Here is a 21,356-nt window from a genome sequence, read left to right on the forward strand (position 1 = left end):
CTGGTTTAAAATCTTGTTCGTGAAATAAATACAAACCTTTTCAGCTTTTAAAGCAAACTGGCTAACTAACAACAATAACAACATTAGCGCGTTGTCTCTTAAGGAGCTAACAAAGCTAATGTTAAAGAAGCTAATGCTCACTTTATTTAATAAAATAAAAGAAGTAAATGCGACATAGGGTCCGAGCTGTTTGTGTTTCGGAACACGAGTATGATGAGCAGAACTAAACAGAACCGCTACATATGTGTCATTTATATCTTGTACATGATGCATCTCGGTTGTTTTCGTGCTGTGGTTCTTGGTGGGTCCGGGTCCCGGTCCGCCCGCTGTAGGACCTGCTGGTGCCCGTCATTTATGGGGGTCCAACAGCACCTTCAACTCTGTGCACGTCCCTGTGGTTGGGTCAAATGATTTCACTGTTTGAACTACACCGTCTGTTTGTCCATGCTGTGACGCGGCGGCGGAGGAGGAGGAGGAGGAGGAGGAAGGGGGGGTCTGTGTCTCCGTGCAGCCTCCGGAGCTCAGGGCGGGGCCACGGCGCGCAGCAGCAGCAGCTTCATCACCGACACCGACCTCCTGCTCGTCTCCAGGCCGCGGCATGGACCCGGGAGTCCGGCCTGTTTCCCCTCAATCACAACGGGTCCGGTTCGAGCTGCGGCTTATTCGGGGGACAATACCAGTACCGGTGGAGAGGATGAAGGTGGTCTACGGTTGAAGCTGCGGAGCGGAGACAAACCGTGCGCGGAGCGGGAGCATCGCGCTCCGACGCACCAGAAAATCGCCATTGTTCGGATGCGCAGAGCCTCAGAGGAAACAGCCGGAGTCCAGAGAGAGAGATCGTCCGAGAAGCACCATGTTCCCCCCGCGGCTCTTGCTGGCGCTGTGTCTGCGCTGGCTCGTCCAGGTAGGGACGCGTATTTTGGGCTAAATCCTGGGAAGAGCCGCCGCTGCGCCTGTGTGGAGTCTCCGAAGCAGCAGCAGCAGCTTGTGACGCTTTGTTCTGTGCACACAGCGCAGATGACCCGGTTCGATAGAGCTAGAAATTCTGCAGGATGGACGGAGCCGCGTGAGATGGACGCGCTGTGGCGGCGCAGGTCCGGTTGAGGCAGCGGCAGCAGAAAGTGGGTCAGTGGCTCGTGCATGTCTGAGCATCACGCAGGCCGCAGACAGCTGCTGCCCCGCACGGTGCACAGGTGCGACGCCCTGCGCTGCTGCTGCTGCTGCTGCTGCGGCTTCAGTCCGGTTCTGCAGTCTTTAGGTTCTGGTTCACTGGTCCGTGATCCATTCTCTCCGACGCAGGCGCTCGGTCCATCTGCAGTGTTTAGTCATGGCTCCAACCTTCAGCTGATTTCGTTTTTTAAGTGCTTGTGTAAATGATAAATGCTTAAAACTGAGGATCGAGCTTTTGTCAGATTTATTCATTAATCAGTGCTTAAAAACACAGAGCCCCGGTTTGGGGGAGGGGGGAGGGGGTCAGGTCCTAGTGAGGAGATTCAGGAAAAATTCAGGTTCTGTTCGCTCCCGCTTTAAGGATGAGCTCCGACCTGCAGGGATCCAGGGGTGCCGCTGTTCCTTCATCATAACTTGGGTGTGAAGTGAACTGTCTGAACCGAACCGCTGGATTCTCATCTGGCCTGTTCCCTCCTTGCTCTCTCATGGTTATCATGCTCTTATCCTATACAGTTACTACAGTATGTGTGTTGTTTTGGCCCAACACTGAGCCTACTTACGTAAACCATTTATCTCACCTGTCTTACTTACTACAATAAGTTTCAGTATCTGACATTATGTTATTTTTCTGTCCTTTCGCCCTGAACTCCGATTCACCCCTATCTGGCTTAGCGTTCCTTCCCCTTTGACAAGCAAGATGCCAGTGATGCAGGTGCAGAATATCAACACTCCCACCATAGCAATAGAGCGAGAAAATGCAGACAATTGGATTGGACCAAAGAAACATTCCAAAGGGCCAGAGAGGAGGACAAAAAGGCAGAGACAACCTGAGGATTTCGTAATCCTCCCTTGCGGTGTATGTTCTGATCTCCCCAACTGGTATTTTTGATTTGCTTTCCTCATTATTTTTATTTTTATTACAATAAATTGCACAAAAGGACAACTCTCTCATCTGCCTTAAATTTTCACGACAGGCACAGAAGCTGAAGTGAGGTCTGAGTTGTACAGAGGGGCTCTCCAGTCTGCTGGTTACTTTTATCTGATGGGTCCACTTTCCAATTTCCTCTGTTTTATCTGCGCTTCAGTGATGTGGTTTATTAAAGTGAGGATTCTGATCCTCCTCCTGGTTTCCTCCTGTTGCTCACTCTTGTTTCCACAATTTTTCTCTTGTGCAGCCGGAGCAGATCTGGTTTCATGTGAGATGTTTGTGATTTGAATCATTTTAAAAATAGAAACTAAAGGCTTGCTAAGGTTTAACTGTGGCAGCACCAGCCTGGTTTAGTGTTGTTCACCATGTAGCTTACATGGCGCCCGTCTGTCCCATGGGACATGAACGCAGCACTGCTCCTCATCTTGGTTCTTCTGCAGTTTGAAACACAAAAATCTAAAATCAGTTTCTTTGTTTCTGACATTGATGAACGCATAGCAGTAAAATGATTGTGTGATCTCGGATTGGTTTCCATGGTGATTAGTGTGTTAACAATCTTATTGGCATCATCAGCCCAGATTTTATGCCTTTGTACTGAAATCAGAGAACGTCATTAAACATCCAGGACCAAAGTTCCAGCAGCGCGGACCTGCAGCTGATGACTCAGGCGTAACTGAGTGAGAGAAGCCAGCACATCCAGAAATGTGCAGCTGAGAGACATGAAGGAACAAATAACAGCCCAGGGGACGTGTCATAGCAAACCTCAGATCCTCAGAGCGCTTTTTACCGTCCTGTGTGTAAACACAGTTTGAAGCTGTGTTTTAATGTTGGTTGTTTGTCTCCAGATGCTGTACGTTTACCTGCTGTGACATGAACCCGTATGTCTGATCCAGTCCATACTGTCTGACTTAGTTTTTGGGACGGACAGGCCTCAGAGGCTTTCTCTGTGCTTCAGCAGTGGGACTGCCAGCTGCTGCCACGTTTGGGGAATATAAACCTTTTTTGAAGGTTTGGGGTTTTTACTGGTTCAGTAAAACTTCCTGGTTTGTGTGACAAAGTCTGTCCAGCTCTGCATTACCACACCACAGCTTTATCTCCCAGCTTCAGGTTCTGATGATCCCTCTGTCTGGTCTGTGGTGACCTGTTTGGGCTCATTATCCGCCTGGCACTCACAGAAAGGACTGAAGGTCTCCAGCGTGGCAGGAGCTCAGCGCTCTGGCTCTGAATGAAAGACAACACTCACATAATGAGTTCAAACCATGATCCAAACATTTAGAAATGTGTTTATAGAAAATGCCTGAAACCATAAATAACAACGGAGACTTAGCATCAGCCATACTAGGAAGACAGGAAGTAACGGCCAACGCCACGTGTTGTAAATGAAGGGACAGAGGGTTGAGGTTGGGTCGTTAGGCCCCGAATGCAGGTTACTGACTGGTAGGAGGGTCCTGATGAAGCTGGTACCGACGAGCTGCAGGTTTCCTGTCATCGGGGGAAGCAGCTATTGTTAAGGTGGTGGAAGCTGCTGCTCTTTGTTTACTGAGATTAAATTCAGCGGCGGGGGTGGGGGCTGTCACAGCAGCAGGTTTACTTTAATTATCTCCCTGTTTGTATTCATTAAAAGCTGAGAAGGAGGAGCAGCAGCAGGAGCATCCTCAGGAATCTGCAGCTTCAGTTTCGTGCTCGTCACATTAGCCTCAGATTGTCAGAGCGCCCTCCTGCAGCAGTTCCTGTGTCTGAGCATGGAGCTCCTGCTGAGGACGCTGCTTGACCACATGGAGATTCTCCTGATGATGATCATGATGATAAGGATGATTCTGCCTCGGTTTTGACACTTGTATTGAAGCAACGCTCAAAGGCTCATTGTGGAGGTGAACAAATGCCAGCATGCACCTTTGTTCCAGGGTCATTGATCGTACCTGCAGCTCGTGATCAGCTCACACCGCATTCATCATGGCTTTATTCACGTTTGGGGATCAGACCTGACACTCGTCACTCGTCACGTTGCAGCAGAGCAGTTGTTCATCAGTCGTTTTGTGAGAGTGTGAAGCTTTTATTCCGACAGATTTTATACAGTGCTCAGTGCTAAGAGGCTTAGTGCAGGATTAGGAACCCACTTCTTTACGTTACAGATGTTGGAGCTGCTATCTTCACACAAACATCGTCAGCTGTCACACAACCTCTGATTTCAGTCTTCTGGTTCTGTGACTAAAACATAAACATGGAATCAGTTTAGTGACGTGAGAGAACATTTTGCAGAAGCACTTTAAATCTTTTCAGGCCAACTCTGTGTCTTTGATGGGAAATTGAAAAACAAAAGTTACATTAGTCCATCGTTTCTCCTGGCGCTGTTTGTAAATAGAGGAGGAAGCTGCTGTCAATCACGATGCTCCTCCCACTGAGTAAAGCCTGGATTGAGTTGAGCTGCTGCTGTAGCGTCAGCGGTCCCGTCCCGGTTGGAGCTGTCAGGTCCATCCCTCCCACACACAAGAAAGAGAAGCTCTGGAGGTTTGCATGATAATGTTGGCAGCTGCCTGAGGGTGACGCCTCCTGACCCCGGCGTCCACGGCTCATTCAGGGGGTCACAGACTCCAGTCATTGAGCAGCTCGGCTCCGTGAACGGCGCCTGTGTGCTGCTTCTGGGTCTGTGCCGAGCACGTGTGTGTCCAGCGGCGTTGCTCCTGTCAGGACCAAGATTCCTCACACTGTGTAGATGTTGTTTCATTTTCACTCCCTGCTCTGAATTGAGCCACTGTTCAATGCTCTGACGTCATGTAAGGCGTGTTAATAAGCTGACCGCTGTTCAGCTCTCAGTGAACATCACAGTGCATGTTTCAGCGCACGTGGACGATGTGTGTTAAACCAGAAGGTTTGTGATCTTTATGAATCTCTGCATTGTAAACATCTCTACCAGTGTTTCATATCAGTGTATTTAATTAATGGTAAGGTTTTCTGTAAATACACATGATTAGCATTCAGGCTGTGCTGCCCCGAGGCTCTGCTCCGTGTCCATGGTAATCCTACATTCAGACATAATGAGACTCTCCTCCCACCTCAAATGTGTCTCCGCTTTCATCACTGTTGCCATGGCAACCACAGACCGGCAACAAATTAAATGAATCAAGTAAATCTGGGTAGAACCTAGTGAAGGACTGTTGTTAAAACATGTTGCATGTTCACAGCCTAATAACTACAAGTAGGAGGACAAACCTGTCCCACTACCAGCCAGGAGCTACACCACCTCCTAAACCCTGGAGTGTTTAGATTCAGTTGAGGAGCTCGAGGAAGGAGCAGTAAAACTAATGTCTCACGTTTACTGTGACTCATGCTGTGAATCATGTAAGAGGTGGTTCTACCCTGCCTGAGGTTCCTTCTCTGTGAACAGAAGCAGATTCCCAACTGAGGGATTAGTTTGATTTTGGCTTGTTACTCCAGTAGCCTTTAGACAAACTTGGTCTCTCCAGTATCTAACCCGATGCAGTGGGAGGTCGCCCTTTGAAAGGCCAGCAGGGTAAAGAACAAAGCATCTGATGATGACAGGTCGGGTTCTGGTTCTGGTTTTGGACCGCAGGCCAACAAGCTGGGTTTTAGACTGTGAGAGCAGCATCAGGGAACATCCTGAGTAAAACAAGCTGCTTGTGTTTAGAATAATGCACTGATTCATGTGATTCGGGTTAAAACTGATGATCCCAGTTAAACGGGTCATTGGTTTCTTTGACCTCTTTCCTGATTTTCTTCACTGTGTCCCGAACACAGAACTTCCTTTACGAAAAGAAAGATCTGCTTCATGTGTTGGCAGCGCTCAAGTATTTTTATTTCCATTTCTTTGAGGTCAGATCAGGCACCGCTGTTCATCCCATGGGGCGAAGAATAAAGGGGAAACTCGCTAACCAGCATCTGTGTTGTGTTCTAGCTGCCGCCAGGGCCACTGGAGAACACCTCATGTTCAGGTTAATGACCTGGTTCTGGTTCTTCCTCAGTGCAGCAGATGTAGGTCCTAAACTCAGCAGAAGGATAGACAAAGCATGTTGATGGTACTGACAGTCCCTGGGAAATGATGCTCAGAACCATGATGTACAGTGGTTTCAGCTGAGCCCAAAACCTGGAGGTGAAGGAAGCCACGGTACTGACCCCAGATCAGCTGGTCATCTTGGAGAAGCTGCCATGCATCCAGATAGCTGACTCCTGGAACGTTATTACAGTCGTTTAAATTGAGTGCTTCGCCTGCTTGAGCTTCTGTAGCTTAAAGTCCCAGTCCAGTGAGGCCGACTGGTGCTGACCCGCTGGCTGGTGCCGAAGGGGTTAAATACAGCGGTGTTCCAGTCAGTGTTGAGTTGTCGTCAACTGAAGACCTTATTTACTGTACTGGCGTCTGGTTGTGGTTTCTGTCTTCAAGCTATTACTGATGATTAACGATGATTAAATGAAAGTTGAGGTGTCTATTGACTGAATATCTTTGTGTTCCTGCTCTTCCAGAGTACGTCGGCGTTCCACGTGTCCCTGAATGACGACGGTCTGATTGTGGCAAGCCTCGAGCGTTCGGACCTGCAGGACAACGCTACGACCTACGCCGCCCACATCTCTGGAGAACCTCGACTGATCCTGGTTCCGTTCGTCAACGCTAGCGAGCCTCTGCTGATCAACACGTCGTTTCATGGCCTCTGCTACACGGTGGGGCTGCTGGTTAAACTGGGGCAGACCTGGTCCAGACCCATAAAGACGGTACCAGTCCTCACAAGTAAGACTTTTTTTTATAAAGGCCTTGTTTTAAAGTTTGTAGCAACATGTAAAGTTTGAAGCTCAGTTAACGTTTCTTAACTTTGTAGGTTTTATTAGTTCAGTTGTTATTGTGACGTGTCCTCAGAGCCGCTTCCTGTCCGGGCTGTTCAAATATCGGACTACAAAGAGTCTCCAGAAACTGGTGTGGTGTTTGAAATTGACACTGCTGCTAGAAACGTCTTTAGCAGAGTCAACATTACGTTCACCGAGGGACAGGAGCGACGCTCGATGCTTTACAAAGGTCAGACAGGTTCCTGGACTGGTAGTGACCCATGATTGAGACCTGTTTGTGTAGTTACCGCTAGTTTGATGTGTTAATGGATTCTCTACTTACAGAAAAGCCACAGTTTGTTTCATTGAGCTTGAATTAAGTTTTCTTTAATACGTTTGTTGGTAGATTTCTACAAAGGGAAGACTGTGTTCAAGCACTGGCTGCCAGGGGTGTGTTACCGGAACATCACCTTCCAGCTGATCTCAGAGGCCACCGTGTACCAGACTGCCCTGGTGTCACAAAGCGATGTCACACACGCCCCCGTCCACCACAGGACTGGTAAGCAGCTCCATCACTACAACACGAGCCATGAGTCAGACATCGGCAGTGATCAGTAGTAAGTGTAAACAGCTTCCCTGATATTTATGGTTTGTGAAATGCCAGCCTCTCAGCGGAGGATCATTATAGCAGCAGCAGATTAATCAGAGCTCAGACTCTCAGCCAACAGCCTCCTGCTGTGTCTCTTCTGCATCATTGATGTGATAGACATGATCTAAATGCTTCATTACCGTCTTCAGGCCTCTCCATGATGATTAATGAGCTCAGTGAGTGAGCGGCATTTCCGGAAACATCCCTCCCTTTAGACTCACGAAGGACTGAGCTGCAGCTCAAAGCCAAACTCAAGTTGTCAGTTCCACTGTTTCAGGATGAGGTTAACAAATGGCTTTCGCTGTTTCTCCCTCACAGTGCCCTACCCTCCTCTCAACATCTCACGTAAGATTGTCCACCTGAGTCAGGGATCAGTCCCAGGCGAAGCCCCCAATGTCCCCCCAGCACAGAACGGTCGACTCGGTTCCCGCTGGGCCCGCGACGTCCCGCTGATGGAGGAGCAGGAGGTAGAGGAGATGCAGCCTGAAGAGGGGAATACCTCTGAAGAGACGCTTGGACCTGCCACCCTGCCGCCCTTTGCCCCAACACAGAACCTGATCGAGGCTCCGACCACTGACCTGACCAGCCCTCCGTCCACAGAGGCTGAGAGCTACTGGTTGGACCCCACGACGACGTCGCCGGCCAACAGAGACGAGGAGTTTGTTAACGCTGTGGTGTCAGAGTACGAGGACTCCAACGAGCCGGGTTCAGCCATGGGTCTGCCTGCCGAAGCCTTTGTTCAGCCCACCAGACTACCCCCCATCCTGCTGGAGCTGCGCTGGCTTCCGCCCAGACCCCCCACTAGCTACGACGGCTTCAACATCTACATCTACAGAGACGGTACACGAGCAAATAATAATAAATAATAATAAATAAGGTTCTGTGTAACATTACTATTGGAAGTAGTTCAAATAATTTGAGGTTTTTACATATTTTTCTTTAGGTAACTCCACAGAAACAGCAACAGTGGACGAAAACACTCACGAGTTCTTCACAGAGTTAACTGAACCAGGATCGTACAGAGTCCAAGTCAGCACACTGAGCTCATCTGGAGAGTGTGAGGCCAGAGAGAGCTCGGCCAACACGGGCTTCAGCTTCTACCTCAGTACGTACGGATCGTAAAGTAATGATCTAAAGTTTAAGCTAATGCTGATGTTGCAAGTAAAAAATAAAGATGAAGATGACAGTTCAGTCATGGATCAGCAGCCCTACGGCCATGTTCTGGATAATAATCAGTGTTTTGTACCAGGTCCGGGTGGAGAACTGTTGGAGGAACTGCGCGAGCGTCCTCAGGCCGTCAGCGTCCGCCTGCTGGACTCCAGCACTGCCGCCGTCTCCTGGGCCCCGTCCTCTGAGGACCACAACGGCAGCGTGGTGTCAGTGGTTTCTACTACCTGCCTGAAGCCCAGCCTGAGCCAGAGGATGGAGAACATGTACTGCAGCGAGGTACTGACAGTGTGCCCTAGTCATCGTGAGTCGTGGTAGGAAGAGGCCAAGGGGGAAGGACCGATCATTAAAATGACATAAAAAACAACCCAGTGGACCCTTTGATATCGTCAATGGTGCCGAGGTTTAGCACCGACAGTAGCTTAACGTCTCGTTGCCTTGTGTGTCACTTCACCTCTGCTCCCCTTTGTGCTAATGGCGTCTGTAATAAGAGTTGATTATGAATCCTCAATATTGGAACCCAGAGCAGGTAGACAGGCCCCTTTGTACAGGTATTAATTTAAATTCCCTAACACCAGCAGGTGGAGTCACACAGTCACAGCGTTTACAACTGTTTAGAGATATGAATAAAGTACGAGTGGAATCTTTGTTTTTTGTATTTTACAGGAAAACTCGACGAGCGACCTCATCACGAACCTGACGCCTGGGGCCCAGTACCGGGTGGTGGTCTATCACACCAATGGGCCCCTGATCAGTCCTGCCTCTGAACCCGTTATCATCGATATAGGTCAGAGCACGATAATAAGTTGGATTCACAGGTGTTAATGCGTCAAAAGACTCGTCACTCAATGATACAAATCTTGTACTGATCAAACAATTATTCAGCTCTAAATTCTTTCATTCACATGCAAATGAAACATGCTCCATAACATCGCTATAGGGTTTCCTTGACTTCTTCTTGATTGTTGATCCCCCTAAATGTGATGATGTAGTAAAGGCCGTATCCTGTGCTCTCAGAGCCCACAGGTGTCAGGGAGCTGACCGTTTACCCCCTGAGTCCCACGGCAGTGATCCTGAGCTGGCAGCGTCCGTACCACGTGGCCTTCAGGAAATACGTCCTGCAGACCTTCTTCTTTAACCCGGTCACGCTGGCCTCGGAGTGGACCACGTACTACGAGATCGCAGCCACGGCCTCTGTGGTGGCGTCAGTGGTAACGATCAGTCATCACGAGTCACTTCAGAACCATCACTGCAGAAATAAAAGTTTGTTTTGTTCAGCGAGATAATTTAGATATGTATTATTTGAAATTTAAACAGTTTTTTATAGATTATAAACCAAACTGACTCGAGCGTCACTGCCATTAAACTATTAGTGTTTACCTTTTGTACAAAGGCGTTTCCTCACCGTGACCTCATGTAGAAATGTCTGGCTTTCACAAATCCCATGACCTGACCCACACAAACCCAGATTCACCAGGATCAGAGGTGTTCAGAGAACCTGTCTCCTGTTTCTTCAGAGAGTGACAGACCTGCTGCCCGCCTGGTATTATAACTTCCGTGTTTCCATGGTAACGTGGGGCGACCCGCCGCTCAGCTGCTGTGATAGCTCGACTGTGAGCTTCGTTACAGGTGATTATTCATCAATCTGTGTCTGTACTTCGGGTTTTTAATAAGTGATGGCAAACAGTGTTGATCACATCTCTACCTGGACGTCTCCAGCTCCTGAAGCTCCTCACATCACCTCGGTGGATTATTCTCACGGCGTTTTGTACGTGCGGTGGACGTACGGTGAGCTATTCATCGACCTGTCACACTCCAGGATGCTGCACTGGCAGGTTGTTGCTGTGGGGAAGAAAGGCCCAGAGAAGAGCTACTCCATCGATGTAAGTGTTGCTAACCCACCTGATGCGTGGACGCTGTCAGTCCTGCAGACGGATCCATCAGCTGCTCTTTCTGGTTCCGTTGTTGTGGAGGAGTAGGGGCCTGTTTCCACCACCGATCTGTGAACAGCTGTGAAGACTTGGCTTAAAGCATTAACTAAACGTGTTTGTTTTAGGTGACTCGGAACGTGATGCGAGCCAGCCTTCCTCTGCCTCCAGGTGACATCTACAACCTGACCGTGACGGCCTGCACCGAGCGCAGCAGGAACACCTCCATGCCCAACATCATCAAACTGGGTTAGAACCCACACACTCCACATGTTCAGCCCCCTAATCCACACCATCCAATGGTGTGGATTAGGTGTCCTGATCACGAGAAGCAACACGTCTTTTGGTAGTTGGTTTGAACGAGGCTTTAACTTGTGGATCAGAACCACAATTCTGTGTTTATGCCATACTCCAAACGTGTGTTTTTGCACTTGAAAAAGCTCAGTCTGATCTTTGATCAGTGCAGCAGGTTCCCATTGCATACTGCTCCCGTTACCATGATAATCTGAACAATGTTGAATCCAGGAAAATGTCTCCCTCTTTTGGGCGACACTAGTCTGGAACGTGCGCTACAGCTTATTATGCTGTGCTGTTTCACTTCCTTTTCCGAGCGCGCTGAAGTATTTTAGTCGTCAAAGGAAGCTCGTTTTCAGAGCTCTGTGCTCCACCTGCTGCCTTTCTGTCTCAGTCAGTCTCTGACGGTGTTGTCCCTCACAGAGCCGGCTCCTCCCAGGTCTCTGTACGCTGTGAACGCCACTCACTCGTCTGTGACTCTGCTGTGGACTGAGGAGGGGGTGGTCGACTACTACCAGGTCCTCTGCAAAGCCAGCAAGGAGTTGAAGGTACGGCTGCTGTCAAACCGTTTACAGGCTACGTATGTAACTATTGAAGGAGCGCGTTCAGTCAAATCTTTATTGACTACTCATTCAGTGGCTGAAACATGGCTGACCTAGAACCAAACAATGACAAAAACGGCAGAGTTAGAAAGTTGAGAAATACAGTAAATTAGACAAAGTCAGACCTGATGTGCTAAAGCACAAACCAAGACTGGGAATAATACAAATATTTAAATCTAAAGGCAACTAAATAGGTAGAACTGAATTCAGAAATGTAGAAAGTGACAGCAAAACATATGGACGAGCCATCCTGACCCTACATCCCACAGGACCATGAGGTTTCAGCTGCATTAAGTCCCACAAGGTACTGATCCTGAGAATGTTTGTGTAGTCAGCAATTATCAGTCTGATATGAAACAGTGGGAAGATACAAACAGCGCTGACCACAGTACGCTGCTGTCACTTTCCTTCTTCACAACCACCATAGCTCAACAGCATGCTTCAGCTTCCATCTGAAAGGATCCATCAGATCTGACCAGAAGGTAAAACGCTTCAAGAGGTCAAGGCGGGTCCAGCTGCTGCAGGACAGAGTCTCTCAGTTTCACATGAAGCATTAATGTCAATGTGGAGCTCACTAGTGATTTCATTAACAGGTTCACCAGGACCTTGGCTATTTCTTGACATTGCTTTCGAGGGAACGTTTGTGGTGTCAGGATTCGATGATTGATGTTGCCTTTCTGTCTTTCAGGCTCCGGAGCCCCACACGGCCCACTCTCACGTGTTCACAGTTTCTGGTTTGATGCCCTTGTCCACCTACAACTGCACCGTGACCAGCTTCAGCTACAGCACCCCCAGCAAACCTGCTCACATTTCCATCACCACCATTGGTGGGTTACGTGTCTGTGGGGGAATGAATGAGGAGACGCCACAGTGTCACAGAAGCTTCATACAGTTTCTCGAGATATTTTGGGAATGATTCTGATCAGTGGTGGTCGATTTATGTGGCTTTTTATCTTTAAAGACTTCACAAATGAAAGAACTATGTTTGTTTACAGCCAAAGAGATGAACCCGAGTGTAGCGGCCATCTCGGCTCTGGCTGTCCTCAGCATCCTGCTGGTGGCTCTGCTGGTTCTGTTCCTGCTTGTTCTACGGAAGAAGCACCTGCAGATGACCAGGTGGGCTCTCGCCTGTCAAACACGCTCCTGCAAACCTAATGTGTTGGTTTAATCACTGGTTGGTTTGGTGCATGTTATCAGCCGGCCTCTGCTTGGAGGGTTGCTCCTCACTTCTTCTGCTTTTAATGAGCTTGTGGTTTTAAACTCCGAAATAACATCACTGAATAATGAGCTTCCTGTTGGTGTGAGGCCGACCATCATGAAGGCTGGTGTTTTCGTCTGATTCAGCCTAAAACAATTGAACCCTTATCAGGTGTAATCTGTTTATTTACAGGACTAATATACAATACATATTCAGTCTAAAGACACTGCTCCTATTTAGAATATGTCACTATGTTTAGAAGGAGATCTTCTATTCCAGTCTTTTCCTTGCAGACTATTACATATTTAACAAGTGAGTTGTTGATTTCACAGGTTTCTGTTCTCTCTGTTCATACTTCATAGCTCACTTCCTCCTTTTAGTGTTTAATCATCAAATATTTTGACTTCCCCAAACTAAACTGGACTTTTCTCACTGTGTTTTTCCACAAACTGCCAAGAAAAAGCAGGTTTTCTGTTTTCCTGCACAAATTTGTTATGAAGCGGGATCAGCTCAGTAACATACCAGATGTCTGATGGTCAGTCAGCCTTAGGATAGGACTTTATTTACCCTACAATGGGGAAATTATAAGCAGCAGCAACTTGACAGGAACTTTGTCAGTATTTTACAGACAAAAAGGAAAGAAACAAACAAAGATAGACATAGACAGACATAAAACATTGATAAACTGTTCAACATAAGCAGTAAAAGATTCTATAAGTAGAGGTAAAGGTCAAAATATTCATTAAAATAATAAATACAGAATTAATACAGTGTCATTTCATGTATGTAAGAGTTGGATAAAAGCCTAATTCAAAAGCTTGTTTTTGAACCTGCTCTTTGCAGCCTCAGGTCTTTCAGCTGTTCTATAGAAACCATAGAGCCGAAAGAGTCCTACCAGAAAACCTGAGGCTCCTATGAGTATCTCTGATAAGGAACTAGGGCTAAAATCATGAAGAATCTCAGTCAGTTCAAACACAGGCAGCCAGTGGAGTGTTCTCAGCTGACCAGAAAGAGGAACATCTGGGATGCGGTTCCAGCTCACATTCAGGACATTTACATCATCAGTACTTGGCTGTTAAATATGTCACCTTTCTCTTTCAGAGAGTGTGGAGCAGAAACCTTTGTCAATTTCACCTCGTTTGAAAGAGATGGAAAATTACCCTACAACTGGTAGGTTCCCACTGTTTCCCTTTAAATGTCATGTGAGTTCTGTTTATTGAGCAGCCCTGACACCCGGGTGGAGTCGTAGTGTTTGGAAGGAGCTGGTGCAGGCAAATGAGGGAAGGACCTGGTTGCTACAGGCGTTAAGCAGTGGGGGCAAAGCTCTGTATCAGCAGCTCAAACAGGAAGCTCAGGATTTCCCTTAAACTCAAAATAAAACTAAATAGATGTTGACAAACGTTTCATTTAGTCATCTATTCTTTCAACTTCAGTGAGGATGTGGCTGATGGATCAGATTCAGTCCTGCTTTATTCACCACAAACACAGATTTGGAGATTGTGATTAATATATCAGCTGAAAGACGGTCAGTTAAGGCAGAGCCTTGGCTTCCATCTGCTGTTGTATTTGACCTTCATCACCAATGTCCATCAGAGTGTCTTCTAATGTAATGATGCAGCTGTGTTGCTTTGACTGTGCATGTGAGCAGACTTTGGTGTTTGATGTTGGGAAAGGTGCCGTTCGACCACGGTGTCGATCTGTAAGGTTTAATTAATGAACAGTAAGCTTCACATAGTGTTATTGTGGATCCATCCTCAGTGTTTGGCCCCCGTCCTCACCACCGTGTACTGCTACTACTATATTTTCTATAGTTACTACTTCTACACGTTATTAGCAAATACAAGACACAAAAAAGACGTAAAACAACATCTTTCTGTGAGAGTTTAATATCAGCTTCCTCAGACTCAGGAAAAAAATGGTTCAAAAAGTTTGTCAATCTGTTGTATGTGACAATAGGTTTGTTTATACCACTGGTTTCTGCATCAGGTCCTTTTTGTCTTTTTTAGACAAAATATATTAATAATGTCAATTATTTAATACTAATCACTGGAAACACTTCCCTCTCAAAGGTTTACTGCAGCAGGTCCTCATCTAAAACCTCCAAATAATTCTTGACAGACATGTCATAGCACAGATTTTAGATTATTTCAGTTCATTCCTATACTGTAAACATCGAGGGGCGGGTCATAACCTGAGATGTTAATGGCATCATTGGGTGGAATCTGGTGCTTATGGACAAAGTGCTGTTTGAGGAGGAGGGTCCCTGAGGCTGGAGCTGAGGTTGAGGTTGGAGCTGAGGTTGAATCTGGAGCTGAGGCTGAGGTTGGAGATGAGGTTGGAGATGAGGTTGGAGCTGAAGCTGAGGCTGGAGCTGAGGTTGGAGCTGAAGTTGGAGCTGAAGATGAGGCTAAGGTTAGAGATGAGGCCGGGATTGGAGCTGAGGCCAGAGCTGAAACTGATATTGAGATTGAGGCTGAAGCTGAGATTGAAGCTGAGGCTGAAGCTGAGATTGAGGCTGAGGTTAGGACTGGAGCTGAGATGGAGGTTGAAGCTGGAGCTGAGGTTGAAGCTGAAGCTGAGGTTGAGGTTGAAAATTATGCTGAAGTTGAGGCTGAGGTTGAGACTAGAGCTGAGATTGAGGTTGAGGCTGAGGCTGAAGCTAAGGCTGAGGTTGAGAGTTGAGCTGAGGCTGAGGCTGAAGTTGAATCTGGAGCTGAGGCTGAGGTTGGAGATCAAGTTGGAGCTAAAGCTGAGGCTGAGGTTGGAGCTGAGGCCGAGGTTGGAGATGAGGTTGAGGTTGGAGCTGAAGCTGAGGTTGGAGCTGAGGCCAGAGCTGAAACTTGAGGTTGAGGCTAAAGCTGAGATTGAGGCTGAGGTTGGAGATGAAATTGAGGCTGAGGTTGAGACTGGAGCTGAGATGGAGTTTGAAGCTGGAGCTAAGGCTGAAGCTGAGGTTGGAGCTGAGGTTTAGGCTGGAGCTCAGGCCGGAGCTGAGGCTGAGGCTGTAGCTGGAGCTGAGGCTGAGGCTGAGGTTGAGGCTGAGGCTGAGGCTATGGTTGAGGATGAAGATGGAGCTGAGGCTGAAGCTGAGGTTGAGGCTGAGGCTGAGACTATGGTTGAGGATGAAGATGGAGCTAAGGCTGAAGCTGAGGTGAGGCTGAAGCTGAGGTTGAGGGTGGAGCTGAAGCTGAGGTAAGGTTGAAACTGAGGTGAGGCTGAAGCTGAGGTTGAGGGTGGAGCTGAAGCTGAAGCTGAGGTTGAAGTTGAGGGTGGAGCTGCGTAAACCAATTGCCCTGATGCCACCTGTTGTCTGCCAGAGATAGCGGGTCACTCCAAGTGACTGCATGATGCATTAACACTGTGTTCAGCGCTAATGTGCCTCTGTACTAATGGAGAACCATGTTCTGTCGCCCCCTGGTGTCTGCTGTTGTCTTTTATTTATTTTATGTCTGTCTGTTTCATTTGAACCCGTTCAGGCGAAGAAGCCTCTTTGCCTTCCTTACCTTACTGCCATCCTGCCTTTGGACTGACTATCTTTTGGCTTTTTATATTAATCCTTGGTAAGTAAGCTCTTGCAGGGGCATGTCCTAGCAGAGCCACAGGCCACAGTATTGGTCAGAGACATTGCTTTCTCTCCTCATCAGTCTGGATCCAGAATTCCAGGATTCGTCTGGTGGCGTCAACGCATCATTGTTGTCAACAGGTCTCATGAGAAGCAGAGAATAAATGAGCTGTTTGAACAGGATCAGTTTTTATTCAAACCCTTGGTTTGAATGAGTAGTGCAGCACCGTTTGCTCATCTGTACTGTGGGATTCATGGGATCGGTTGACAACAAGAACAGCACCAGACTGTAAGAGTAAAAGCTTCGTGCTGAACCTCGTCTTGCAATGCTGTGTCTGTGGTTCCACTCTGAGTCACACGTGCACGTTCCTACTAACACGCTGAATGTGGCATGATGCTAACTAGTGCTTGGTGTCTGTCGCCGTCTGCTTTCACTCCGCCAGCCTGTAGTTCTGTTAGGTTCTGTGCTGTTCCATGTTTAGTTTGCATGTTTGTGGTCCACTGAGGACCTGTAGCAGAGTCAGAGCGAGTCTGTACCAGAGTCAGTACATGTGAATAGATGCATGTCTGATAGGCAGCTGTCTGCACATGAGCATGACGGTGTTATCTGAGCCCGGTCGGACACAGCTGGGTTCATGGGTCTACAGCTGCCAAAAGTCAAACTCAACCTTTTAGACTAAAATTAAAAAATGTCGTCTTAATTTCAACATCAATAAAAACACACACTTAGTTACTTACTTAGTTTCTAAATGTTTTTTCATGTCATTTTTTTTAAGTATTTAAACCTTGACTCTGACTGAGACTACGACATATTAATGTCTCACACACAAAAATTCACCTTCAACAAGGAAAAGTTTGAATCCTGTATTAACAGAATCTCTTTTTTAAGAACAAAAAGATATACACGTTACAGGCTTCTGTTGAATTTTTTAATTGGAAAAAAATGTGGATGTGGAAGTTTTTTTATTATTGGCTGCTGTAGATTTACAGTCTGGACTTGGACTCAGAGCTTTTATTGTTCTGAAAAACCCATGCTGGTCTCGACCCGACAGTCGTTACACAGCCGATATCTGACGTGTGCAAATCATTCATATTTTGTAGGAGCAAGACAGCATTAAAGAAAAGGAAACTAACAAGGTAACAGACCAAACACACACAGGGGTGTGTGTGTGTGTGTGTGTGTGTGTGTGTGTGTGTGTGTGTGTGTGTGTGTGTGTGTGTGTGTGTGTGTGTGTGTGTGTGTGTGTGTGTGCTGCTAACAGATGTTTCTGGCTGAAGGCAGAAACATCTGTTTGATCCACAGCAGATTAACGTGAACCTGAACCAACAGCCCAGACTTCAGACAGAACTGTCAGACAGAAGCAGCTGAGGGACGCGTAGGCTGATTGTCAGAGGTTCTGAACTAGGCTGACGCTGCCAGTGGCGGCGTATCGGCCTCTTTAGAGCATCAGAGTCATCACACAGTTAGATCACACCTTGGTCTTGGTCTCAGCCTGTTACACTGTGTGTGTTTGGTTTCAGTCCGGTCCAGCTCGACGACTTTGAGGCCTTCTTCAAAGACATGAGCAAAGACTCCGCCTACAAGTTCTCTCTGCAGTTTGAGGTGAGACGCTGCTCATGAGCCTAAAAGGCACAAGAGGTCAGCCGCTGCTGTTACTGTGCGTTACTATGCGATCAAACAGTGTTTACCGCCTGTTGACAATCGTCGATCTGATCACAGGTGGTATTTCTGTAGTCAGATGTGCCTTTGGAGACAATGATGTTTCAGAACAAACTGCTGCTGACTCTGGTCCATCTCAGTCTAGTGTCTGTGTTGGTTCATTCAGGAGCTGAAGAGCGTGGGCTTGGATCTTACCCACGATGCAGCGGACCTGCCGATCAACAGGCCCAAGAACCGGTACACCAACATCCTGCCCTGTGAGTGTCTGCGTCCTTGACACCTGGTGCTTCTGAAGCAGGACCCATCCTAGCGCTCTATTAGCCCTGTGTTCTGTCTTCCTCAGACGACTTCAGTCGGGTCAAGCTGACGTCCATGCACAACGATGAAGGCTCCGACTACATCAATGCCAACTACATCCCTGTGAGCTGCCGTCTGCTGTGCAGTTTGACACGTGTCCTGCTGACGTGTCAGTAACGGGTTTTTCTGTGTTTCATGGTTAGGGCTACAAACACGCTAAAGAGTACATCGCCACTCAGGGCCCTCTGCCCGAGACGCGCAACGACTTCTGGAAGATGGTGCTACAGCAGAAGTCTCCCGTTGTTGTCATGCTGACTCAGTGCAATGAGCGACGGAGAGTGAGTCTGACTGACACACACACACACACACACACACACACGCAGCCTAAACAGGAGCATAGGTATCACCGCTCTGTCATGTTCCAGGTGAAGTGCGACCACTACTGGCCGTTCACAGATGAGCCGGTGATGTACGGAGAGATCAGCGTGGAGATGCTCTCAGAAAGCGAGTCTCCAGAGTGGACCGTCAGGAAGTTCAGACTGGGATATGTGAGTGGTGATGTGTCAGTGTCAAACAAGTCCAGTTTACAGTAGCTCATGGTTTGAAACCCATCACCTGGTCCTGTGCGTCTGCTGCTGCAGGCTGACGAGACCCAGGACATCCTCCATCTGAACTACACCTCGTGGCCGGATCACGGCGTCCCCACAGTGAACGCCATCGAGAGCATCCTGCAGTTCGTCCTCATCGTGCGCCAGCAGGCCAACCGGACCAAGGACCCCATCGTGGTCCACTGCAGGTCAGAACCCGACAGCTACAGAGATGCTCCCAGCCGATAGCAGTGTGACCGTGTAATTGGATCAGTGGTTGATGCCTGTGTGTGTCTTGTGTCTTGTTCAGTGCCGGAGTCGGAAGAACCGGGACCTTCATCGCACTGGATCGTCTGATGCAGCACATCAGAGAACACGAGTTCGTGGACATCCTGGGAATGGTGTCAGAGATGCGATCGCACCGTCTCTCCATGGTCCAGACTGAGGTGACGTCTTCTGTCCACAGTAAATGTGACGTGTTAGAAAATGCAGTGAACGATAGTTTCCTCCATGTCTGTGTGGAGAAAACCTGTGGTCCAGCGATGGACACAGCTGTCTGACTTGAGGGTAGTCCACATGTGGGTTCAGATCTCTGGCCTGGATGTGACGGTGGTTCTGGTTGCTGCTCAGTACGGACGGTTCCTGTCTTTGGGCTCTTGAATGTGTTTGTGTGCCTGCTGCTGTTGCTGTCTTTAGATGCTGATGGTTCTTTGTTGTGTGTCCTCTACAGGAGCAGTATGTGTTCATCCATCAGTGTGTCCTGTTGATGTGGCAGAAGAAGAAGCAGCAGTCCATCACCTCCGATGTCATCTACGAAAACGCCAGCAAGACATAAGGAGGTGGCTCCTCGTCTTACTCTGAAGGTTAGATCGGGTCCAGATCAGACGGGTCCGGTGATGCCTCAGTGACGTGATGCTTGATGTGTGCGCTCCTTTCTCCGTCTCCAGGTTGTCAGCGTATCCTGTGCTTCAGGCATCATCTCTGCATCATCAGTGTTAAAAAACCAAACGGCCAAACATCTGGACAACAGGAGGAAAAAAAGAATCCAGTTTTTACTCGTTAACGCGTGGAATGGAGTTTGCCTTAAGGAGCCTGCTCTGACTGATTGACGAGCTCAACCACAAGCTGCCCTCTGAACCGGACCGAGTCCGGGCCACGCCGTAGCCCGTCACAGCCTGTCCTGTCTACACAGTCCACCCTGGTTCAGATGTGGAGCCGAAGCCAGTTAGCAGCTTGAATTTGTTTAGAATCTCAGGAGTCTAGCAGCTGTAGCTCGGCTGCAGCTCTCCTGGCGGATTCGGCAGCGCCGCACACTGCCACTCAGACCCGACGCCATCGGATCCGCCCGCTGTCGAAGTGCCAGGACCGCTGCACGGCAGCCAGCGCTGCACCCACCACTAGCACAAAACAGGTTTTAATAGATGCCAGCTTGTTTTTATTGTTTGGAGCTCGTGTCCTGGTCAGAATCAGGAGTGAAAGCGTGCTGGCGCTGGAACCAACTCACACCTGGATGCTGCACTCACACATGCTCACACTCCAGGGCCACAAACATGACTTCAGCTCTGTCCCCATCCTATCGTAGAGATCCACGCGATTCAGGCGAGTTTAGGTACGGAAGCGTAGCTGATTCTAGCGGGTGCTGAGGAACGAGCCCTTAAGTAAAAACCCCCATGACTGTGGCTCCAGAGCAAACGGTCAATCTGAACCAGGGTCAGCCTCTGGTCTGATTCATTCAATATGATTCTACCAACAAGCGCGGGCCGGCGCTTGTGGTTTGACCCACGACTACTGAACGGACCGTAGCTGTGGCACGTTTACACAAACAGATGTCGATCAAGTGTCAAAAACACAAACGATAAATTATAGAATGAGCCCAAAACATGACGCTTGGGTTGAAGTTTCACGTTTTAAACATGCCTTTTATTTCTGATTTTATTCTCTTATGAGCTCTTTGAGCGACGTCCTCGTTGATTCGCGACTCATCTTTGTGGCCTTGTGGTTCAGAGCTCACGTCTCCCATGTGGACGGGGCGGTTCGGTTCCGTTCACCGTTAGGTAGCAGACCGTGTACATACTAACTCTACTACTGTAGGTCCAGTGTTTCTACTCGTCATTGTGGAAATGTTGCGTTAGAGGTTGTTTTGAACTCGTCGTGTATGTGAATCATTACCGGAGCCAGGAGCCGGGTTTCCCCCATCACTGAAGAGCGTTTGTTGTTCGGGCTTCAGCGCCGAGCAGGAAGCGGCGTTGGTACCGACCTGCAGACGCCTCCGGGCCTCAGCTCCTCCCGCTCCGTGTCCAGTCACAGTCGTACGTCAGTGGTGCCATTTGTGTGTAGTGACACTAAGACTGAAGGGGGGGGGGTGTGTGTGTGTTGGAACAGAATATTGTTGTAATCCATTTGCTGGTTGGAAACTTGTCAGAACTTCACACAATTCAGTATTGACTCCAGTTTACAGAAGCCTCATTAAACTGATATTTGTCACATTGCAGCAGAAGATTCAGTTTGTGTTTGTTCCAGTTTTAGGTCAAAGTTTGTGTTTCA

General features: G+C 48.1%; 2 protein-coding genes across 5 annotated transcripts; both read left to right on the top strand.

Moving 5' to 3' along the window:
• Positions 1-82: 82 nt before the first annotated feature.
• Positions 83-21,303, top strand: ptpro (protein tyrosine phosphatase receptor type O). Of its 3 annotated transcripts, XM_029161719.3 has the most exons (27): positions 84-904; positions 6,575-6,836; positions 6,963-7,118; positions 7,275-7,427; positions 7,836-8,357; positions 8,461-8,622; positions 8,767-8,963; positions 9,351-9,471; positions 9,702-9,895; positions 10,202-10,313; positions 10,404-10,567; positions 10,741-10,861; positions 11,330-11,454; positions 12,197-12,335; positions 12,504-12,624; positions 13,808-13,876; positions 16,183-16,266; positions 17,370-17,405; positions 17,790-17,871; positions 18,095-18,185; positions 18,272-18,348; positions 18,429-18,563; positions 18,651-18,773; positions 18,867-19,021; positions 19,123-19,258; positions 19,543-19,675; positions 19,760-21,303. In XM_029161719.3, exons 1-26 carry the CDS (start codon positions 854-856, stop codon positions 19,645-19,647), a joined length of 3,693 nt encoding a protein of 1,230 aa, XP_029017552.1. In that variant the 5' UTR covers positions 84-853; the 3' UTR covers positions 19,648-19,675; positions 19,760-21,303. The 3 variants fall into 3 exon arrangements, with proteins under 3 accessions (XP_029017553.1, XP_029017554.1, XP_029017552.1); XM_029161720.3 differs by lacking the exon at positions 16,183-16,266 and having other exon boundaries at positions 83-904; XM_029161721.3 differs by lacking the exons at positions 16,183-16,266; positions 17,370-17,405 and having other exon boundaries at positions 83-904.
• On the top strand, positions 13,883-16,176 carry LOC129604567 (uncharacterized). 2 transcript variants are annotated; one of them, XM_055511445.1, is made up of 2 exons: positions 13,883-15,797; positions 15,858-16,176. In XM_055511445.1, the coding sequence occupies exon 1, from the start codon at positions 15,036-15,038 to the stop codon at positions 15,675-15,677; it is 642 nt and encodes a 213-aa protein (XP_055367420.1). In that variant the 5' UTR covers positions 13,883-15,035; the 3' UTR covers positions 15,678-15,797; positions 15,858-16,176. The 2 variants fall into 2 exon arrangements, with proteins under 2 accessions (XP_055367420.1, XP_055367421.1); XM_055511446.1 differs by having other exon boundaries at positions 15,916-16,176.
• Positions 21,304-21,356: the final 53 nt, after the last annotated feature.

The sequence above is a fragment of the Betta splendens genome, chromosome 9 (genome assembly GCF_900634795.4).
Source record: "Betta splendens chromosome 9, fBetSpl5.4, whole genome shotgun sequence".
In the NCBI taxonomy this organism is placed as follows: Eukaryota; Metazoa; Chordata; class Actinopteri; order Anabantiformes; family Osphronemidae; genus Betta; species Betta splendens.